Here is a 22,390-nt window from a genome sequence, read left to right on the forward strand (position 1 = left end):
TTATCACCTTATCACCTAAAATAAGTCAATATGTTGTAGTGCGTGAAAAGATTTTACAACTGCAAAGAATAACTTCCTATCTTGAAAACTGTAGGAGGAGTTATCTTGTACAATAGGCATACCCTACAGTACATGCAACGCGGATCCCGTGTTTCCCGCGACCCGTCACGGTATAAACACATGGAGGTGATCGGCCAGGTAAGACAGGTATACCGCGTTCCCATCACGGTAAACTCATCATCTACCTGTCCCCGCCACGGTAAAATTATCGATGGAAAAGTATCGTATATCTCCCCGAATGACAAATACATTGCAGGTTTATTTATATTTAATGACGATATTTAACCAGATTTTGGCAAAGATTATGATAGGCTACTTGAAGTCTTTTTTTACTATTTTTTTAATTCATAGCTATTAAATAAATTATCAAAGTATTTAATTGAATACTTATGCAGCAATTTCAAATAAAATATTTTCGATTCCATTCTCATATATTAAGAAGGTCATTAAAATAAAAATTATCATTAAATTAAAAATTATCATGAAATGAATTTAATTGCCAATAAAAGTATAAACGTGTACGCGCAGTGATTGTGTTTTCTTAACAATTAATTGGTCCGCCTACTTTGTATTGTTTGTTGTTGAAGTCCACGCGTGTCAACTAATGATGAGCAAGTGATTAAAAATTAGGGCTTCCTATAATTAGCAACCCGGTAGTTTTAGCACGTTCGGTTCATTTCTTACAAGTTCTTCTACGTGTAAAGAACATTTTTTGTGAATTCACGTTTTAGTGATTTTGTGTTGTGTTACTTTAAGTATGGCTCGTCGTTTGTCATTGCGCGAGGATTCCCACTTTCTAGTGCGTTATGTTTGTGACGACAATCTTCAAGTGCGAAGCCGTGTGTTTTTCAAGACTCAGCCAGAATATTCAGTGTGGAAATGAGTATGACGTTCAGTGGGGCCGGCCTAAGGAAGTCGATCGAGCTGTGGTCTTGCATGCTGGATGTGAGCAGGACATGAGGGCCAAGCTGCGAGAGATGGAAGATACTGTGTGTCTACCAGCCTCTCCTTGCTCATCAACTTCTATGCCACCTTCACCCAGATCTCCAACTCCACCGCCAATCCAGGAACCCAAACGTCGCAAGAAAGAAAAGTCACTTGTACGTACATTAGTAAAGAAAATTTTGATTATTCTTTTTTATAGCTTTACTTGCAAGTTCATACACACGGGTTTATGAGATAAAGCGCTATGCCTTCTTTTTAAATGACAACAGTCATACTCCTGATAGAAACTAATGATACTGGAAAATAATTTTAAAACAAAAATTCCATTACACACGCATGAAAACTGCGATTTTCTAAAAATTCATACATAAGAATTTGTCGTTTTATGGGGAAGGGTCATCGATTCACGATCATATTTCTGTAAAAATATCAGTAATAATATCAATAACTTGTAAATATATCAACTACGTCCATGTATTTGTAATGAACTCTATACTTTGAAATTACAAAACGCAAATATCATAAATATGGGGGGTTTTTTTTATTTACACGTCGATTTTTAAAGAGTTGGCGGAGTTTGTTTTTTAAAACTTGACTTAACAAATTGTAATCTATTTCAGGCAAAACCTGAGAAGCCCAGGGCAACTGTTCTTGCCGTTGGACAACCCCCAGCTCTACAACCTGCAGTGCCGGAGCCAGAGCCTGCTGATCCACCGACGTGTCAGTCTGTTGAAGCCCCGTCCGCGTCAGCTGATCCGCCAATCTGTGAACCACGAACGCCATCCACTCCAGTTCAGGGCACCACTCCCGTACGGTTCCGTCCCTACCGCAACTCCACTGCAGAAGAAGGCGCCGGAAGTTCCTTTCAACTGGCCTTGATGAGGGAAATGGTGGAAATGCGTCAAGCCGTCGACACCCTGACGAAGAAGTTGGACGCTGCCAACCGCCGCATTGCATCGTATGAGGCCACACAGAAGACTGTGCTCTTGAACACCAACGTCTTGATGGACATCGCAAGGAACATCCGAAGCAAGCGCCAGGATCCCATCGCTCCAGTGACCGCATCAACAACATTCTCGCTGGACGACATACCGGAGGAACACGCAATCGATGATGAGGAACTGCGCCAGATTGTGAGAGATTCCAGGAACGCCGGTAACTTTGCCGTTTGTAAAGTAATGTATATGGAATATTTTTCCAAAAATTGACTAAGTTCAACAGCTAGTATTTTTTTTTTTCATAAATTATTAGAAATCAAAATCCTAGTAATATGCACACATCTGGTATATTTTCAATTGATATGCAAAAGAACAACTTCCTATCTTGAAAACTGTAGGATAATTATCCGTACAATAGGGGTATCCTTTATGCAATATTCTGCGAGAAAATGAATAAGTTCAACAGCTGGTATTTTTTCATAAATTATCAAACATCAAAATTCTAGCAAAGTGCACACCTCTGGTATAATTATGTTCAATTGATCTGCAAAAGAACAACTTCCTATCTTGAAAACTGTAGGAGGAGTTATCCGTACAATAAGGGTATTAGGGTACCCTTTTGGCAGCCGCCCGTCCGCCATTTTCACCATTTTAATGACCAGATTTTTCCGTTGGAAAATCCAGTTAACAATGGTGCATCATATCCAAAACTATATAATATGAATCATGTATCATTTACCAACAAACACATCTATCAAACAAGTTTGAGTGAGGTAGACGTTTTTTTTTAGCATCCTTGATAATGGAGATCGGGCTCTACATCTGAGGATACCTCTGCGATTCATTTATATTATAGGTAAATCAACTATGCAAGTTTGAAATTGTACTATTATCTATTAATCATGTATATTGATTTACTTGTATGTAAAAACTCTAAAAACCTGAACTATGGTGTTCCGATGGGGCCACTTCGACCTTCGCACTTTCACCTTTAGGTCGAAGATGCGAGAGTGCGAAGTTGCGAAGGCGAAAGTGCGAGAGTGCGACGGCGAAGGAGCGAGAGTGCGAAAATGCGACGGCGAAGCGCAAAGATGCGATGGCGAAAGTGCGAAAGTGAAGGAGCGATACTACTATCGCTCCTTCACCTTCGCAACTTCGCGCTTTCGCCTTCGTCTTATTTGATAGCATTCAGCAAGTCTCGGTTGATTACATAGAAGTTGATGCAAGCACCATATTCGCCAAGGTTTTCCGATTAATCCATGGTATTATTGGTGCGCATGCGCTAGGCCATTGTGCTTACTATGAATGTTTATCCATATTTTAATGTGTATATGTGAGATATATGTTTATCAGTGCTGGCTATGCCTAATCATTATATACTCCACATAAAATGTAATGTCCATCATTATATAAATAGTGCCTGTTTGGGAGGGTAAATGTTGAAATTGACACCCCGAGACAACCATTGTCAACCGATGCGAAGCGGAGGTTGACAATGGTTTTCGAGGGGTGTCAATTTCAACAGTTACCCTCTCAAACAGGCACTATTTATTTTATTATACTGAATGTCTTAATTTTAAAGAGAATTTTACTGCTTTTATATAGAAATGAAGTGAATTCAACAGCGAACCGTACGCGCATAATTTACGCGCATGTAACAATTCGTTGTGTTACCCGTTGCCAAGTGTGTTGCTAACGCTGAGGGTAATAGAACGGATTACCAACTGCGTCTAAACCAATCGGATTTCAATATTTAACATGAAAGTATAATAAAATGTATACATATACACTTCCAGACTTCTGTCACTTACCATCGTCAGATACCCACGGGTAATTTATCGCGTCTTTTACTTAATAGACGCGATCACCCGTGGGTAATGACGATGGTCACTTACCAGCTGTCTGTTTACCGTGGATCAAACACAATAATATTCTAATTTCATTATGCGACACTCATTGCTCATGTATGGATCTAGAGGGAGAGAGGGGGTCCGCCCCCGGAAAATTCAATATTAATAACTTCACACATGCAGTTAAAAGGGGAGAGAGGGTCCGGATCCCACCCCCCAGGAAAATTTAATTTTATTAATTATATATTATAAAATCTCCAAAATATGTCTTGGAACCCCCCCCCCCCCCCCCCCCCCGACAAATATGATTATTGTTGGGAAATATCTTGCATGACGTCAAGGTGCATGTGACGTTGTGAGACATTGCTATTATGACGTCATCATAATATGACGTCATGGTAACGTGACAATAATCATGTTTATGTTCAAATTAGTCTAGATAAACCAGTCAAAGCGTTCAGATGTGTTTTCGTTCTATCTGACTCAAAGACCACTATACAATCGCGACATTTTGGTGCCGTGACCAAACGGAGAGAATATGACTTCTAAACTTAGAGCAGTTCGTTCAGGACAAAGAAGTGCTGTTACAAGACTTTTGAAAAAATTGGAGGAATCATTTTTAGAGGAAAACAATACAGAGGATAAAGAGACTATAGTATCAACACTAAAGGAGAAGCAAGAAATTCTTAGGAATCTAGATGACAGAATTCTAGAAGATACAGTTGAAGAGGATGTGGAAAAGGAAATCCTTGAGGCAGATGAGTACAAATTTAATATAGAGTCAAAAATTAAGAAAATCAAAAAACATCTCTTAGTACAAGGATCAACTTTAAATGCAACTGCCAGCAGTTACCAGTATTTGGATCGCAATGAAAATCTTCAAATCGAAAAGAATGCTCATTCGACGCATGATTTTTCTCAAAATTCATGTGTTCAGCAGACCGTTACAAGCCTCAATTTGAATCCAAACTCTAATAGTGGTGCTACTCACTCAGCAAACTCCCATAAGTTACCGAAACTCAATCTACCAATTTTTGAGGGAAATCTTCTTGAATTGCAAACATTTTGGGATTGTTACAATACAAGTATTCATGGGAACAACAGTTTATCTGATGTAGAAAAATTTAGCTACCTTCGGTCATTGTTGTGTGGAGAAGCACTTCGCGTTATCTCAGGATTTAGTTTGACCAATACAAACTACAGACAGGCAATAGATGTCTTATTTGAAAGATATGGGCAAAATCATAAAATCGTCAATGCGCACATACAGGCTCTTATCAACATACAACTACCAAAGTCTAATCCAGATTGTTTGAGAATTTTTTATGACAAAATGGAGTGCTGCATTAGAGGTTTGGAGTCCTTGGGCACTGACGAAACCACGTATGGGACGATTCTAACACCCATGATTTACAACAAGCTCCCAGCAGACATTCGGAAGAACATTACTCGGGACAAAGGAGATGACAACTGGGATTTAAACTCATTGAGGAGAGCAATAAAGAAGGAACTTGCTGCTTACTTTGTTACAGGAGCAAACCATAAGAAAACCATCAAGCAAGGAACTACGGTAAAGCAATGCTTGTTTTGTAATGGAAAACATTCGCCAACGGCTTGCCATGTCATCACTGATTATGAAGAAAGGATATCAATCGTCAAACAGAAGAAAGTCTGCTTTAATTGCTTTGGAAAACACAAAGTAAACGAATGTCAGTCGCATTTCAAGTGTAGGAATTGCAAAAAGCTTCATCATACTAGTATTTGCCGCAATTCTCAATTCCCACGAAGTACTTCAGAGAGAGCTGTTAATGCCGAGAGCATCACCCCCCCCCCCCCCCCTAGAAAAAGTTATGGATCTGCGCAGGCTGTTAAAAATAAATTCTAAAAAGTTCATCCCCTGCCTCAGATGTCCTTTTATACTTCTAAAATTGTCTTTAAACGATAGAGAGCTCCACAATTATAAAAAGGCGAAGGCGAAAGCGCAAAGATGCTAAGGGCACCTGCTCCAAAAACTTTAACTCAGCATTCGATACCTATGGCTCAGATTCAGCAATCAAACTTTTCATGTGCATCAGTATCACAAGACACATCATCCATGCAAGTGTTGTGAAGTTAGGACCAGTAGTAACTTAGAAATAGCTATCAAAGGGTCCCTGCTCCAAAAACCTTAACCTCCAGCATCCGAAACCGTTGCCCATATTCAGCATCTAAGTCTTCCAAATCCATAAGTATGTCCTAATACATCATCCATACAAGTTTGGTGAAGATAGGACAATTAATAACATAGAGTATTATCACTCCTTTTGTCTTCGGATCTTTCCGCTTTGCCATCGCATCTTCGCACTTTCGCTCCTTTGCCGTCGCACCTTCGCACTTTCGTCTTCGCAAGGTCGAAGGTCGAAGTAGCCCCCATCGGAACTCTATTGATATTTACCGTGTGATATTTCATTGGTTTGCTTTAGATACTCAATGACACGAGGGGCACCGAATATGTCATCCAGTATCTAAAGCATAGACAAAAGAGAGAGAGAGAGAGAGAGAGAGAGAGAGAGAGAGAGAGAGAGAGAGAGAGAGAGAGAGAGAGAGAGAGCATATATCACTCCTGCTTTGTTCTTCTTTCTGTACTGCAATAAATGTTGAATATTCAGGATCATTTAAGCATTGAATGCTAATTGTATTATTAGCTATTGCAGGAAGGTGGGGTTACTTAAACAAGAAAATGGTTTCTTTGGTGATTCATTCGGGATATGAAGGTAGCGACATTGCAGAAAAAATACATAACCCGCGTGAATCATCAAAGAAAGCATTTTATTGTTTATATTAACATCTTTCTTTTAGCCAATTGATAAAATGATTATGAAAAGTAAGTAAAATTCACTAAATTGTCTCCTGTGAGACTTTGAGTCTGACGTCGTCATGATTATTTCGTGCAGTCCGTGATTTTTCCTAGGTAGTTGTAGGTCTCGACCAATCGATAAACAGGGCGTGTCAAGTTTGGTCCTGTCACTTTCTTGTCAGTTTCAGCCGCTGTAGATTTCGACCAAATGGCAATCAATAAACGGGACATGTAGATTTCAATCTGGCTGTTTCTATAGAACTATGAATTAACTAGATTTACATTTTCCAGTGTCTTTGCCTGTGATAACACTACGTATCGATTTTGTACTATAAAACCCATAATACAAATGACGCCAAATTTAGGCGCCAGCGGGGTTTGCTTATTTATATTTTTATATTTAATCGTACGATGGCTTAAAATTATATAAATATAAGTAATAAGGAATCATTCTTTGAATATTATGAGGTGATAATTTCGGTCGGGGCGTGATCAAATCTATCCTAAAGCCCTTTGGGCTTTATTGGATTTGATCACGCCCGACCGAAATTATCACCTCATAATACTCAAAGAATGATTCCTTATTCCTTATATAAGTTTCCGTAAGAAATAGAGGGAATAATACTTGGTATATAGATGTAAATGTATCATGTTTGTCACAAAAAGAGTGCGTTTGATAAATGTAATAACGTGTTACAATACACACTGTCCAATGAAAGATTATTACCATAACCTTTTGACCCTACATGTATCCTTTTGTAAATCCAACACATTTTAAAAAAAAGAAAATAAACGTTTTATAGCAAGTTTTATTGCAAGTGCAGCCTTGGTACAAGTTTTTGTTAGCTACTTGATGATGAAAACCTGTCGCAAGACACAGTTCTGTCAGAAGTGTTTAATAATTGTAACATTAGCTGTACACAGTACATGTTTTATGATCATGTCTTCAATTATTACAGAAAGTAATCTCAACGCAGTAATCACATATTTAAACGTAGGAGCATTAGATTTCAATACAGTGAGACAAATTTTAGAGGAACAGCTAAGGTGAAGATTCAGCACCGTTCACCATCATCACGATCGACAACATAAACTCAAGATATTTGTTTAAGCCGTAAGTTTATTTCAAGTTTTCGTATGTAGTATTTAGAAATCTTATGCTCCAACCTTTTCAGCCATTTCCCTCCCTTGCTTATTTTGCATGCTACATCAGAACATTTAGTCTTTTCCAGTTGTTTACATGTTCTCTTCTAATGTACTTATCAGTGATAACTCGATGCAGCTCCTTGGCATCGGTAACAACACTTGAACATGAAGCGGACAGTATGAAGTCCAAGAAAAGCAGCATCCATGGGTTGTAGTCATAACTGGTCAACACCGCCATCCTCAACGTTTCGATTCCAGCTACTTGTGGCCAGTACATGCACATTTTTAAAAAAATAAAATTCTCCTTCCCTCAATCCCCCTGTCTTGGTTAGGAATTCGATTCTAGTCTCTGTGCATTTCAAGATCCTGTGCAGGGTTAGGTGGGATAAAATTAAAAGTATTTAACCATATGAACTGGGATAAAAAGCCCGCATTGATCCTTTAGCTTGTCCTAAAAGGCAATTAATTGGGGAGGCTATTTGTTCCTTCTGAATTTCAACTCTGTGGTAAATATTCGATGCTGCCTCATGGCAGTGGAAGTAAATCATTTGAATATGAAGCCAACACGATTAATTTACCTCAAAGAAGAGGAGCAGCCATTGGGTAAAGTCAACGCTGATCAACATCGTCATCCTCAATGTTTGGATTTTTGTTACTTCGTGTCAGGCTGTGAGCATGCTCTTTATAGATCATAGTCCCATGAACATTATTGCCATCCCCAACAATAGGATTCAGGCTACATTTGGTCAGTATGTTTTTTAATATTATATTCTCTCCTTCCTTTACCCTTGCCACCCCTCCCCCTTCTTCCCTACCCCTTACCTTCTCCTTTCTTGGTTAGGAATCCTACCCCCAACAAACTTGAATCTACCCAGTCCCTACCTGGGGATGCTTTCACACAAGTTTCAGCTTTTCTGGCCAATTGGTTTTTGAGAAGATTTTTAAATACTTTTCTCTATATAATCGTATATAAAAAATTCAACCCACCATACCTCCAATGATCATGATTTGAACAAACTTGAATCTACTCTACCTGAGAATTTTCCCACACAAGATACAGCTTTCCTGGCTGATTAGTTTCAAAGAAGATTTTTGAAGGTTACTCTGTATATATTCCAATGTAAAAATTCGACCCCCCCCCCCCCCCCCAGTGTGGCCCCACCCTACCCCAGGGGTCATGATTTTCACAACTTTGAATCTACACTAGTTGAGGATGTTTTCACATAAGTATCACCTTTCCTGGCCAAATGGTTATAAAGAAGATTTTTGAAAATGTCTCAACAAATTTCAATAATTCCTATTTTTCTCCCTTTGTTCATATCCTTAATTTTCACAACTTAAATCTCCTTTGCCTAAGATTGCTTTGTTCCAAGTATGGTTGAAAATGGCCCAGTAGTTCTGGAGAAGATGTTGAGAATGTGAAAAGTTTACAGACAGACAGAGAGACAGACAACAGACAAAAAGTGATCAGAAAAGCTCAATTGAGCTTTCAGCTCAGGTGAGCTAAAAAGTGTACACATATGATGGAGATCTACAATTCAGCACTGTTAACAAACACTTTTGCTTAAAACAATCATAAAAAATAAAGGTTAATGGTGGTTTTATTTTTATTTATTTTTACTTTTATTTGTATTTTTATACACTGAATCACCATGCTCAATTTTCACCAATGTCATATCTAAAAACCTTGCACATTTACATGTATTAGGCATAATTACATACTAGACTGAATTTGAACACCAGAAAGTACTTTTTTCATTAGATGTGAAAATAAATTATCATAATGGTTTTTGAAAGCTAACAAAATTGTCATTTTATTAATATACATTTTGTAATGTTTCCTCAATTATTAAGGCTACAGCATGGATGAGAATTAGTAAACAACATTTTTAACATGCAAACTTTATCCAAAAACACAACCAGTAGATAATTGAATCACAATTCAGTTCATTATTGTATTTTTCTGTTTGATTCTTCACATGAATGACTTATGGAGCGTGGTCACGATTCTGGTCAAAAATTATTTTCTTAATGTTTACAATGTTTCAGTAAGGCATTTTAAATAAGCAATCAAAATTTGAGTGTCATTTGTTGAGTTATAAGTGAGTTATAGAGCTTTACAATTCTTTGTTATAAACAAAGATTTTGTTTACATTTTGAATGTTGAAGTAAAAATTGCAGTTTTATACCTAAAATGAATGTGTTTAACGTTAGAAACTGATGAATTATGCTTAAAATGAATAAGATTAAAAAAAATCAGCTTGAAAAAGATGTTTAACAAGTACATTGAACCTATATAAACAAAAACAGGGCACGAGCCTTGTTTACATGACAAAGAATTGTGATTCCTGCATTTTGCTTATAACTCTACGACTGACTCTCAAATTTCATTTGATCATTAGAAATACATTCCTAAAGCACTGTAGGGTAAATAATAAAAACAGAAATATAGAATTTGACCAAAATCGTGACCATGCCCCTTTAATTAATATACATGTATTGCTGATGATAATTGTTGCAGGGTAATTTCATTCATTAATGGTTCATGCATTGCATAGCAATAAATATAAACAATATAATTTAAGAATAAATCAATCCTGTTGCTATGTAATTTGAGGAAAAAAATATAAATCCTTCTACCTATTTTTTTTATATAAAGGGTACAGATCTGTAAGAGAATTCTTGATATCCAAATGAATAAAATTCATCATATTACAATTAAATAAAGTTGTTCAGATCCTGTATAAGAGATTATCAGTAATAAGTATGGACAGACTTTATAAGAGATTATTGGTAATAAGTATATGGACAGACAAATAAAATGTAATACATATTCACTGCTACCCAATTAAGTTCTATCAACATATCATAATCTCGTTTATTTGGCACCGCAGTGAATTAATGTACACGAAGCTACATAAGCATTACCGTAATTGAACTAAACTATATGGTTCATTGTGTCAAAATGATTTGTGATCAACAAATTTTCCTCACAGAAGCTTCTCCACGCCTATATATGAAGCATTTATGTTCACATGTAGAAGTTTGCACCAATTGTATCACAAAGACATGTACAATGAAAATATTTCTCTCAAAGTTGGTTAATATTCTTGAATACCAGTAACATAACACCAAGTTAAGCTATTAAAAGTGATGGTTTCAAAAACTCTCTCCATTCAATAGCATATCATATAACAAATTGGAATGTACAATTCAAGGCATTACGATATTGTAAATTCACATACCAGTAAATTAAATAAACATAAACAGTTCAATAATACATTCATTTCTATTAACCTTCAATAGCTCATCATTGTGAAGTGTTTTATATACATGTACAAGAATACCTTACTCAACATTTTATTATCACTATAAAAAAAAAATAAGACTATAAACACAAATAACATTGGTAGACACAGCACTTTTAAAGCAACAAGTGGCAGTAGGCAGTACTATAAATCACGGAAAAATATCTATACACTTGTGCATGGTTATCTTTTTTTTCAGTACCATAATACATATTTCAAGCACTTGACTTAAAGATTTTCGATTTCCCGACACATTTTTAAAAATCTCATACAACTAAAAGAAAATATAACGTGAAGTAACACTGCTTCAAAGAGACAACATTAGATATAAGAAAAGTTTTAAGGACACGGATAAGTCTGGTTGACTTGGACAAGTCTTGTTGACTTGGACAAGTCTGGTTTAGGTGAGGGTGACTTGGAATGTTCGGATATCCATTGGATTCAGGATCACAGTGAAGTTATCAGCCGCCTGAATCTGTCGTCTCACTGCCTCTGAATCTGTAAAGAGAGATTATACATGTCACCTTTTATCTATGGTTGACCTTGCTAATTCTGCTCAAAATACATCAACTGGAACATATACTAGTTTAAGAAGTACATGTACATACAAAGAGGAAAATGTTTACCTGTGGTATAGTCTTTTGTTTTCCACTGCAATCTTTTCAGATCAGCTAATGGTAGATTGGCCCCCAATGTTAACTCTTCCATGGTTTTTATACTGAATGGAACAAATAAATCCTGGAAGGAAAATTTACATGTAAGTCTTAAAGCACATCTGGTATACCCAAAATTTGTTACTTGTTGCATCTTAATTTTCTTAAATTAAGTTTATAAATTGATACTTTACCAAAAGTGTGAACATGCAGAGTTGTTCATTTCATGTTGTAAGAAAAATGATTTTGACAATTCTTGTTACCTTTGCCAGAAATTTGACTGGTTTAGACAAAGCAGAATTCTCTCCCTTCTCATAAATATGTTCAAAGCGGACAAGGAATGGTTGGGTTGCACTGGGACGGATTGTAGGTCCACCCCATTGTTCCAAGGTCAGCATGTGCACATTATCTGGCAGAGGGCTCTTCAGTCCTGACCACTGAAATGACCAGTTTATAATTCATATTGTAAATTCATTACCCCCCTCTAACTCCATCATATGCTTTTTTTTAAATAATTTTTTTTAAGAATTAACAAAATCTGTAATGCTTTACTTTCTAGTAAACTACAGAGGCAGAATAAAATTCTCCAGAATATCAGCATAAAGATTTTCACAAAATGCTTTACTGTCGAATACATGTGCCTGGGTGTCTTACATTAGAATAGAACTTTTGGCTCCACTCCTGCTGTTTCATCTGTGAATTGGTGAACGACAGAGAGGGGGCCATGTAAAGGCGGAGACCCATCTCCCTGTGCAGGGCCCCGGAATTCTGTACAGTGTCCAATAACAGGTAATGCTTGCCTGAAAATAGGATTGAAAACTCATTACTCCCCTTCAATGAAAATCAATTTTTGGAGTAAATTGTTGGGGTGATTACATATATATTCTAAGCAAAATAAAAGCCGGGGCAGATCGGCAATCGTCAATTCCAAATATTTTGCGGCAATATTCACAGCGAATACAAATATTACTGGTCCATCAAATTTCCTGAAATTTTAATGAGATTGGCAGATTAATAACTGCCAATCTTTTGTTTTGCCCAGGCCAAGTCTTGCCTACCCATTTTACCGGATGCCGAAGCTGAAACACGCCTTTCCTTTATCATTATTTTCGTAATAACTCAGATTTGAAACAGAATTAGACCTTAATTTTTGCAATTTATATTTTCCTTCCCATAAGGATAATTTATGCTAAACTACGTTGAATTGAACTCAGTAGTTCTTGAGAAGAAGATTTTTAAAAATGCACCCCCCTTTTTCTACAGCTTCAAGGTTTTCTCCGCTTTGAATACAGATCGGACTTTTATTTCTTCAATTTATATTCGCCATCCCAAAAGGATGCTTTGTGCCAAATTTGGTTGAAATTGGATAAGCGGTTTTAGAGAAGAAGTTCAAAATGTAAAAAGTTTACAGACGGACGGACGGACAGACAGACGGACAACGGACAAAATGTGATCAGAATAGCTCACTTGAGCTTTCAGCTCAGGTGAGCTAAAAAAAACAAAACAAATCAAATAAACTAAAAAAAAAACACCCATACCACATTTTGGTTCATGCACTGTCTTTTTACAATCATTAAAGATAAATAAAGAAATGTATTACGTTCTTTACCACCATTATGAACATATAAAGAGGTGAATTATAAAAGAAAACCCCACCTCTGGCTATGAGGCCTTTCCCATCAGCACCTGTCTCATTCAAAGCTTCTCCCACACCCAGATTGTCATCATACAACAGGCGGCGATGGAGCTAATAATGTAAAAATAACAAATTATTTTTATCTACAGCCATCACCAGTAGGCTATAGCGAAATTAATATAATATATTTTGTGGAATCACACAGCAAAGTTAAAATGTGAATTTCATTGTGGACAATGGCGGCAGATATATTTTCCTATTAAAAAATAGTTGAAATTAAGTGTTTTCTGCTTATTAAGCTTGAGAAAATTGCAGAAATTGCACAGTTTAAATGTGAAATTATCCTTATGTTTTGTGACTTAATTATTTACAGATTCTTTATGTTTAAAACCCCACCTCTGTCATGTTTCTTGTGTATATAAATGCTTGATTTTCATCTCTTAATAACGAAAATAATTTTTTTTTACCATGACTTCAATGTTGCCGTCCTGTAAACTGCTTCCTCCCTGACTTCTGTCCGTCATCACTGTAAACTGGGTTTTGTTATCCTGTCAGAAATGGACACAGATTACTACACATCTGTATAGCCCCATACACCCCTTAACCCCCACGAAAAATTTTGTAAAGAATATATTGAGCCCCACCACAAACATGTATTATGAAATTTTAAGGTATTAACAAAAAATCCAAGCTTTTTGGGCTATGACGGAACTGAATTGTTAATCAACAAAACTAAGTCGAACATTGTCATGAACAAAACTCATGGATTATTTGTAATGTGCACACATTAAAACATACATTGATATAGACCCTGCTGTTGATTGGGTAGTAGTTAGCAGCCACAGGTTCCGAGGTCTTTAACTCCCATGTGGCCCTGTGGTTACGTCTGAAAGTGTAAAAGTTAGTATGCTTAAATATTTTAAACCATCAAACAAATTGAAATGTACAGTTTATTAATATTCAAAAATTCGAATAGAAATTAATGAATGCTTTCAAATTTCAGTCATTTTGTCACTCTTACACTCTTTTGAGAATCTCCCTGCCATTGGCATCAGTGTAGAAGACTCCATTGGTCTGAAGTCCCGTGCTGTACTTTGTAATTACTTCTTTCCCCTTACCATCACTGAAAAATAAATAAATAAGAAACTTGATAAGAAGAATCAAATAATGATTCAAAGGCAACAACTTCATCTTGAAAAACTAAATTTATCTACAATGAATGATTTGAATATCTGTGGGCACAATCTAAAATACATGTACATTTATCCATGCTACAAGGGAGATAACTTCAATATGAAAGATAAATTCCATCATACAGTGATTTAGATTGAATTGATGTACTGACCTGACAGGGATAGGTCCCACTGTCCACTCGAGTTCAGCGTACTTGGCCTGGTCATACAGTCGGACCACCTGGGACACCCAGGGAGAGAACTGCTGCCAGATCTCCTGTACCAGCTGACCCTGGGATAAAAAATAAGAAAATATTGATGATTCTAGGATTAAAGAGAATTCTACATCAAAATTAATCTTATCTTACACAAAAACTTCACTTAAAATGATTTGCCTGTTAAACAGTGTGTGTACCACTTTATCCTTCACTCTACTGCCGGTAACAGTTGTTAACTAAAAAACTAAATAAATATTTAAGTCTAGAATAAAACTAGACGTATTTGTACAGTTAGAGAGAACAGTACCTGCACATAGAGAGTTTTTTTCTTTAGAGTTGGCTGGAAATCTAGAGAGGCTGATGTGAGAGGTCTGAACACGTAGGCCCCGGAGGCTTGGAACCGTTTTACACTGGAATTTCCCGGGTGTCCGATGTAGTACTGGAATGTCTGCTGTAGTGGAATGGAGGCTCCGGAATTCAAGTTTTTCATGGATTTCAGCATTCCAGTGTTTCCATCAAACATCAGAGATAAATGCTACAAGAATATTCCATCCAAAAGATTATCTTAAGAGCACTTTTCAAAATTCAAAAGTCATATGTCATCTATTTCAAATTCCGATAAATATAATACATTACAATGTATTTGGTACACTCAGGAACAAACCCAGAATTTTTTATAACAAATGCAGCCAAAGTTTCATGAACTGGACAAATTAACAGATATCACATCATTATTCACACTTCTCACTAAACATTCAAATTTTGGATTTTTACAGTACCTGATTTTTGATTGATATGTCTGCCTTATCAATCTGGCCAACTACAGACCTCTGTTTCTTGATTGATTCTAAAAATAAACACACAAAAGTGCTTTCAAAATCAGATCCTAATATATGACACATACAAGTACCGGTACATAGAAAAGAAACTGAAATGCCTAAAATACGTACGTTGGGACATTTTGATGAAGAAAGTGCTGAAGCCAAGGGGAGGTAATGCGACTTGGAAGACAAGCTCGTTCTCAGCCAGCGACCCCTTTCTCTCCGGAATATTCTTTGTCACATTGCTTATGGGCAAGACCTGAACGCAAAGGTTTTTTCAATCTTAGATTCAAAAGTGAGAAAATTCACCTTTTACTCTTGAAAATTAGCATTTTCCAAATAGCGCTTGATGTTGACATGACATTAGTTGCCAAGGGAATATTTTTGTTATATTTTTTACTTTGGCTTTCTACCTAACTGACATGAACATCCTTAAACAGAGAATGTATGACCAAATTGCCTGATTCTTTTGTCATCCTGTATTTATACATGTTATTTAATCAAAAGTGAAAATAAAATAAGATAGTCATGCATGTACAGTTTATACCAGTAATTAAAATTTGCCTTGTGATAAAAAAATTCACAGTTCTGTGCATACCAGTTTACATTCTGTCCTATATTTACATATACTTAATGTTTCAGTATACATTACATGAACCGAGATCTCATACTGACCTGAGATGGCACACTCTTGCCATTGGGATCTGTGATGACATAGGATTTCCCAATGACAGGGAGTCTCACCCAGTGGCTCACGGCTCTACCCAGGGGATTGTACACTGTCATAGTAAACTGAGGGGAAAAAGCACAAAATAAAGTGTAATGTTGTAATATAGATGTAATGAATGACTTGCTCTATGAATAGATGGGTTTTTGTATGTACATGTACATGTATATTCTAAGTGTGTAATGTTCAGATTCTGATATTAAAAATATGGCACTTACATGCTTCGCTTTTCAAAATGATCAATGTTTGTAATCATAATGATTTTTAAATGATAATTTGATTTAGGGGTTTTATTTTCCAAATTTCTTTGTATAAAATTATTATTTTCCTTCATAAATCTGCCCCCTCCATTGTCCGCACCTGTTTGTTGTTCTCTGTAGCCTGACACATGCTGATGTTCAACAGATTACAAAACATCTGATTTGGTGGCACCTCTTTCTGTTTGGGAAACAGTTTCTTGTAGGCATCATTGACAACTTTCTGGACCAAAAAAAAAAAAAAAATCATAACATAAGACAACAAAATTCCCTGTAAAATGTCAGTCTACTGGTAATTCAAATTTTGATTCCAAATTAGATACATATATCTGCAACAAATGTCTACTTTAAATACACATTCTCATTTTCAGTACCTGACATTCATAATTCCCCCTTGAGAGCCTCATTGCGTAGTCATAGGCTACAGCTTGTTTTTCTGTTCCTCTGTAACAGTAATATCAAATATAGAGAATGTCATTGTAATGAACCAGTCAAATTATTCTTTACCGCAGCCATATATAGATCTATACATGTAGTTTTACTCACGAAACTGCATCATGGTGCTGTGCAACCCCCATTGCTTCCTCTGTAAGCAAAAATGTAACTCCAATGTCATTAATTTATATGTTTTTTTCATGCATTAAAACTTATATACATATAGCTATAGTGTGCATATAAGTACATGAACTTTTATGTATATTTGATTACTTTAATTAAGTTTGATATTTCATTAGACGATAAGTTTTAAATTCAATGCTAAAATGACTTAAACACGTGAAGTAAAATTCATTAAATTTGATCTACACATATTGTGCCAGCCAATCAACTAACATATGATTGTATAAAAGTACAGTAATTCTTATTGTTTGCATATTACTAATATAGGGTTATACAAGCAAAGTTAGGGTTCAATTAGATGCAAGAAGACACAGATTATTATTACTTTAAAAACAGTCTATAAAAGCAGCTTAATTAATTCACATATGGTGATTTCCAATAGCTTACTTAGGACCTGGATGTTCAGTGTACTGTTGTCAGAATCCTCTAACTTGGCGAGGGCATCCAACTGTTTACAGACCTACAGGACAGAGAGTCTGGGTGGTAATGTACTTGTTTAACTAATGTGCTAAGCACAATTTACACAGGTTATCAAAGAATAGGATACATATTATGCACATAATCTACCCATAAATAAAAAGAAGAGGGCAACTATTCACCGTATCAATTTTTTGTGCAAGAGGTAACAAAATACCTCAATATAAAAGAAACTGATTTGAGTTAAAAAGAACTCAATAAAAAATAATTGATTCATCCAAAAGTTTGTTGAAGATGATTTCTCTCTATATATACCTGAAGAAAGTTGTTGGTTTGTCTGACGTAGCCCTTGAGGGTGGGGCGACTGGTGTAAAACCCTGACCAGTAGGCATGGGGGAGGTGAGCGTAGGGGAAGAAGTCGTCACTCTTGGTCGGCCAGGTTTTGTTGGCCCGATTCAGCTGAAACAGGTAACAGCTGGGCGTGGAGTACAATAAGTTCACCTTGCTGCCATTCTTTTGCTGTTTATAATAAATATCAAATATGTTCAATTTTTACATGCCTACTGCAATAGTAGTTTTGCCCATCTAACCCCAATATCCCAGAGTAATGCTAAATTCAGTAATCACAGAGTTTATATGTAAGAAATCTTGGGTCACTTTTTGAATATTCTCTAAAATCTTTATATAGTTTATAAATCACAGTCAGTGAACAACTGAATATCAATATCTTTATAAAAGTTGAACTAAACAATGCTCTTCAATATAATAGAATCCATTCATAATGAAAATACCTGTGCATTCACAAGGCTGATCAGTTTATCCATATTCTTGAACCACATGTGTGCGTTCTGGTAATTGAAATCACTGCCCATGGTCATCATCAGGTGGTCAGTAGCATAAGCCATGGACTGTAAAAAGATCAAACATACCATTAATAATTTTTCTGGGTATTGATCAACCTAGAAGACAAGTTGAGGCAGTTGTTATTTTCCTTAACTTTTAATACTTTTAATACTGTCTCTTTTTTCATTTTTACCTTAATAGTAGCATCATGCAGAATAAAATTGTTTTACCTGGTATTTGGTGTAACTCAGGAAATCCTGGGTCTTCTGATCAGCATTATACCCCTCCATGTCCTCGTCATCCTATGTAAACAGTACAAGGTCAACCTTTCATTTCTTAGGAAAAATTTCATGTCTCATTTCTTATTCAAAACGAAAAACCATCCAATGTATTTATAAAAGTGCATGAAAACTCTTCAAACAATCTTGCATTTTGCATTATTAATTGAGATCCTGAGAAAAACGAGACTTGGTCATGACTACTTGTAAAGATAGAAAAACACTCACCATAATGGGGTCATCAGTGCATAGAGTGTCCCAACAGAATCCTGGGGGAGGGTTGTAGCCATGATAGAGCACTCCAGAGAACAGGTCACTACTGGGACCTGAAACAGGAGGGGGACAATCAAAGGGGACAATAACATTTTTATTGGACTAGCCAATATTTTAAATGTGACACTGTTGCATAATCAAGAATATTTTTTCTTTATCATCCTTACCTAAATTATTGGGGCTGCCCTGCCATACCATTTCCATGGATTTTGTGATCGCTCTGTTGAATTTGTCCTGATAATCCACACGTCCAAAGAATAGGCCATCATATCCCATCTACAAATTTCAATCAAGAGATAATTAATCTTCTATTGAAACAAATAAAATTTGAAGGGAAGATGAATACATGTCAAGCAGTATGAAACATACAACAACAAGAGATGTTTGTGAAACACTTATGCCCCCCTCCCTTGGAAACATCCACAAAGAAAATGAACGTAAACTGCAAATGACTGGAATTTTTCTACGTCCAAGGGGTATAACTCCGTCGAAAATTGCTTTATCATTCCCAAAATCAAACTTGACCTAGATATTATTTAGATAAATCTGTATACCAAATTTCATACCAATACGTGCACCCTCTATAAAGAAAATGAGTGGAAACTGCAAATAACTGGAATTTTTCAATGTCCAAGAGCCAAAACTCTCGTTGAAAATTGCTCGATCGTACCCAATATCAAACTTGACTTAGATATTATCATGATAAACATGTATACCAAATTTCATTTCAATATGTTCATCCTCTGCGAAGAAAATGAGGGGAAACTGCAAATAACTGGAATTTTTCTACATCCAAGGGCCACAACTCTGTCGAAATTGCTTGATCGTACACAATATCAAACTTGACTTAGATATTATCATGATAAACATGTATACTAAATTTCATTCCAATATGTTCATCCTCTGCGAAAAGGATGAGTGGAAACTGCAAATAACTGGAATTTTTCTTCGTCCAAGGGCCACAACTCTGTCGAAAATTGCTTGATCGTACCCAATATCAAACTTGACCTAGATATTATCATGATAAACCTGTATATCTAATCTATTTCAATATGTTCATCCTCTGCAAAGAAAATGAACGGAAACTGTTGGTGGACCGACCGACCGACAGACCGACAGACAGCAGCAAAGCAATATGCCCTCCCTTCTTCGAAGGGGGGCATAATAAATATATTGATACAGAGTATGAGAAAAATCATACAATCAAATCAAGTGGTTTACTTTGAACATTTGCAAGCCACATGCAAATGATATTTGTAATTGTTTTTTAAGTGGATAATATAAATTTCACTCATGACTCACATGTGCAAACAAGGATGCCTGTTCCCTGGAATGGCCGAATGGATCAATCTGCCAGGCCACTCGGGGTCTGCCACAGTCTCCAAAGTTCTGTCGCAGAAACTCCAACCCCAGAGAATGCTCATCGATGATTGCATTGTAATGTGTTGTTGCTTCATCGTCCATGGACCAGCCTCCCAGAATAAACTCCAGGCGACCTGTTTAAATCAAAAGAATTGCATGAAAATTTCGATCACTGCAAAATTCAAATTAAAACTAAAAGCAGCATTCTTTTAACAATTCTTAAATACTTAAATACTGTAGATTCTTATTTTGTTCACATAATCTTGTTTTTTTTGTGATTTTGTATAAATATTCACGAGAACATAAATGAAACAGCATTAAACTCTTGTTGTAATTCCAATTGTAGTTTTCAATTGTCGGAAAAATATAAGCAAGATTTTAAAACCCATAGAGGATGCTTCTTGCAATTTTACACGATATTTTTTCCTCATGTTTGATTTAATTGCAGTCACTATATGCAATGGTGTAAGTTAGGAATTCTTTATGAACGTTATATAATGAATCTGCACTGAGTCAGTAGATTGAGTCAATGATTTTACTTCCACTTTAATCTGTAAGTATGTAAATATTATTCTAACTGGAGGAACTACTGTAAATTTTTTTCACTACCAAACAACTACTGATGCATTGTCATATCATATTATCATCCCCCTTGAGGAGATTAGTCTCCAATAGGACAGTGTCCCATGTTAGTGCTTCCAAAATCAGAAAAACAAACTTGACTCCCGTCAAGTTCAAGGACTCACAAACTATTAAATAGCTGAATCATCCACTCTGGTAACTTTTCAATAATTGCGCATTTTATAATACTTCCTTAAATACACATACATGTACTGGTATATCAGTTTGATCCTTTTATGGAAAATATGCTTTTTCTTCAAATTTAATTCATACAAATGCAAATAATAAGTAATAAGTGATGTTTCTGTGAATTTCATACATGTTAAATCAAGAGCACTGATGCTTAATGAATTGTGAATAACATTTGAATCTATAAAGTTTACAAGTAATTCATGTATGATATTCATTAATGATTCTTTTTAGCACTCTACCGGTACCTTCATTCATGAGAGGGCTAATTCAAAAAGTTTTTAGAACTTGTGCCCATGCAATCCGATTGAATTATATCAAAATAGACCTCAACAAAATATGACCAAAATCCATACCTTGGTTGACCAGCCCCTTCACTGCATGCCTCATGCTGTCATGCTGCTGTCGCCACCAGCGAGCAAAGAAGGCGACTTCCACGTAGATGAAGCGCTTGTTCTTGTCGGCCAAGAGCTGCTGAATGACGGAGTCCAGGATGTACTGAACGCCTGCATTCTGTATGTGGTTCTTGTCTGAAATGTTAATAGCAGTATATATAAACAGTACTGTGTCAAATTAAATTCACACTGCATAAGCTTGATTGCCATTGCTTTTCATTTGCTCAAATGATAGGAATTACATAATTCATTATTTTTTTTTTTTAAAAAGTCAATGTTTTGGAAACATAAACATGCTGATTATTAGTTAACAATATATAGATTCAGGAAGGTAAAATACCAACAGAAAAGGATTGGATACATGCAGTACTATAGGCTAGCTATAAAGAGAAAATAATCAAGTGTTACCTCCATAGTAATACTGGTCCACTGTTTTTAACCAGCCGACATCGTCATGAGTGTGTGGCACCAGATGAACGTTTATCATTCCATCTTTTACAGGGTTGCAACTCTGTAATCAAAATACACCCACATGTGACAAGGGGCGGCTTTTAATTTGACATCATTTGAGAATCATTAGAATTTAAATTTAAACAATCAGAAATCTATCTTAAACGTGTGACGCAAACCTCATAACCACATTTTCCTGCAGCTTGACATCCAGTTATTAAAATGACAATACACAGGACACTTAATATCTCCATCGCAAAACCCTTGTTTACTCTAAGCTTGTTCATTTTTGCGAATATGTATACAAGACGAGTTCATCTTCATAGGGGTGTTAAGGCTAAAAAGGTTTACGTAATTGTTAATATTTTATTCAAAAT

At 36.0% G+C, this 22,390-nt stretch overlaps 1 protein-coding gene and 1 pseudogene across 1 annotated transcript; one reads left to right on the top strand and one right to left on the bottom strand.

The window, feature by feature from the left end:
- The first annotated feature begins 557 nt into the window (after positions 1 to 557).
- Positions 558 to 2,769, top strand: LOC128165937 (uncharacterized; annotated as a pseudogene).
- A 6,595-nt stretch (positions 2,770 to 9,364) lies between these two features.
- LOC128166298 (lysosomal alpha-mannosidase-like) lies at positions 9,365 to 22,327 on the bottom strand. The gene is made up of 26 exons (XM_052831387.1): positions 22,193 to 22,327; positions 21,972 to 22,074; positions 21,525 to 21,698; positions 20,299 to 20,492; positions 19,164 to 19,272; positions 18,952 to 19,049; positions 18,676 to 18,747; positions 18,394 to 18,510; positions 17,918 to 18,121; positions 17,573 to 17,645; positions 17,114 to 17,153; positions 16,942 to 17,011; positions 16,671 to 16,790; positions 16,259 to 16,375; positions 15,713 to 15,842; positions 15,542 to 15,609; positions 15,070 to 15,297; positions 14,718 to 14,836; positions 14,394 to 14,495; positions 14,171 to 14,258; positions 13,840 to 13,920; positions 13,393 to 13,483; positions 12,391 to 12,536; positions 12,000 to 12,173; positions 11,710 to 11,821; positions 9,365 to 11,581 (listed from the first exon to the last, which is right to left on the bottom strand). The coding sequence occupies exons 1-26, from the start codon at positions 22,298 to 22,300 to the stop codon at positions 11,484 to 11,486; spliced, it is 3,036 nt and encodes a 1,011-aa protein (XP_052687347.1). The 5' UTR covers positions 22,301 to 22,327; the 3' UTR covers positions 9,365 to 11,483.
- Positions 22,328 to 22,390: the final 63 nt, after the last annotated feature.

This window comes from Crassostrea angulata, chromosome 10 (genome assembly GCF_025612915.1).
Source record: "Crassostrea angulata isolate pt1a10 chromosome 10, ASM2561291v2, whole genome shotgun sequence".
Taxonomy (NCBI): Eukaryota; Metazoa; Mollusca; class Bivalvia; order Ostreida; family Ostreidae; genus Magallana; species Magallana angulata.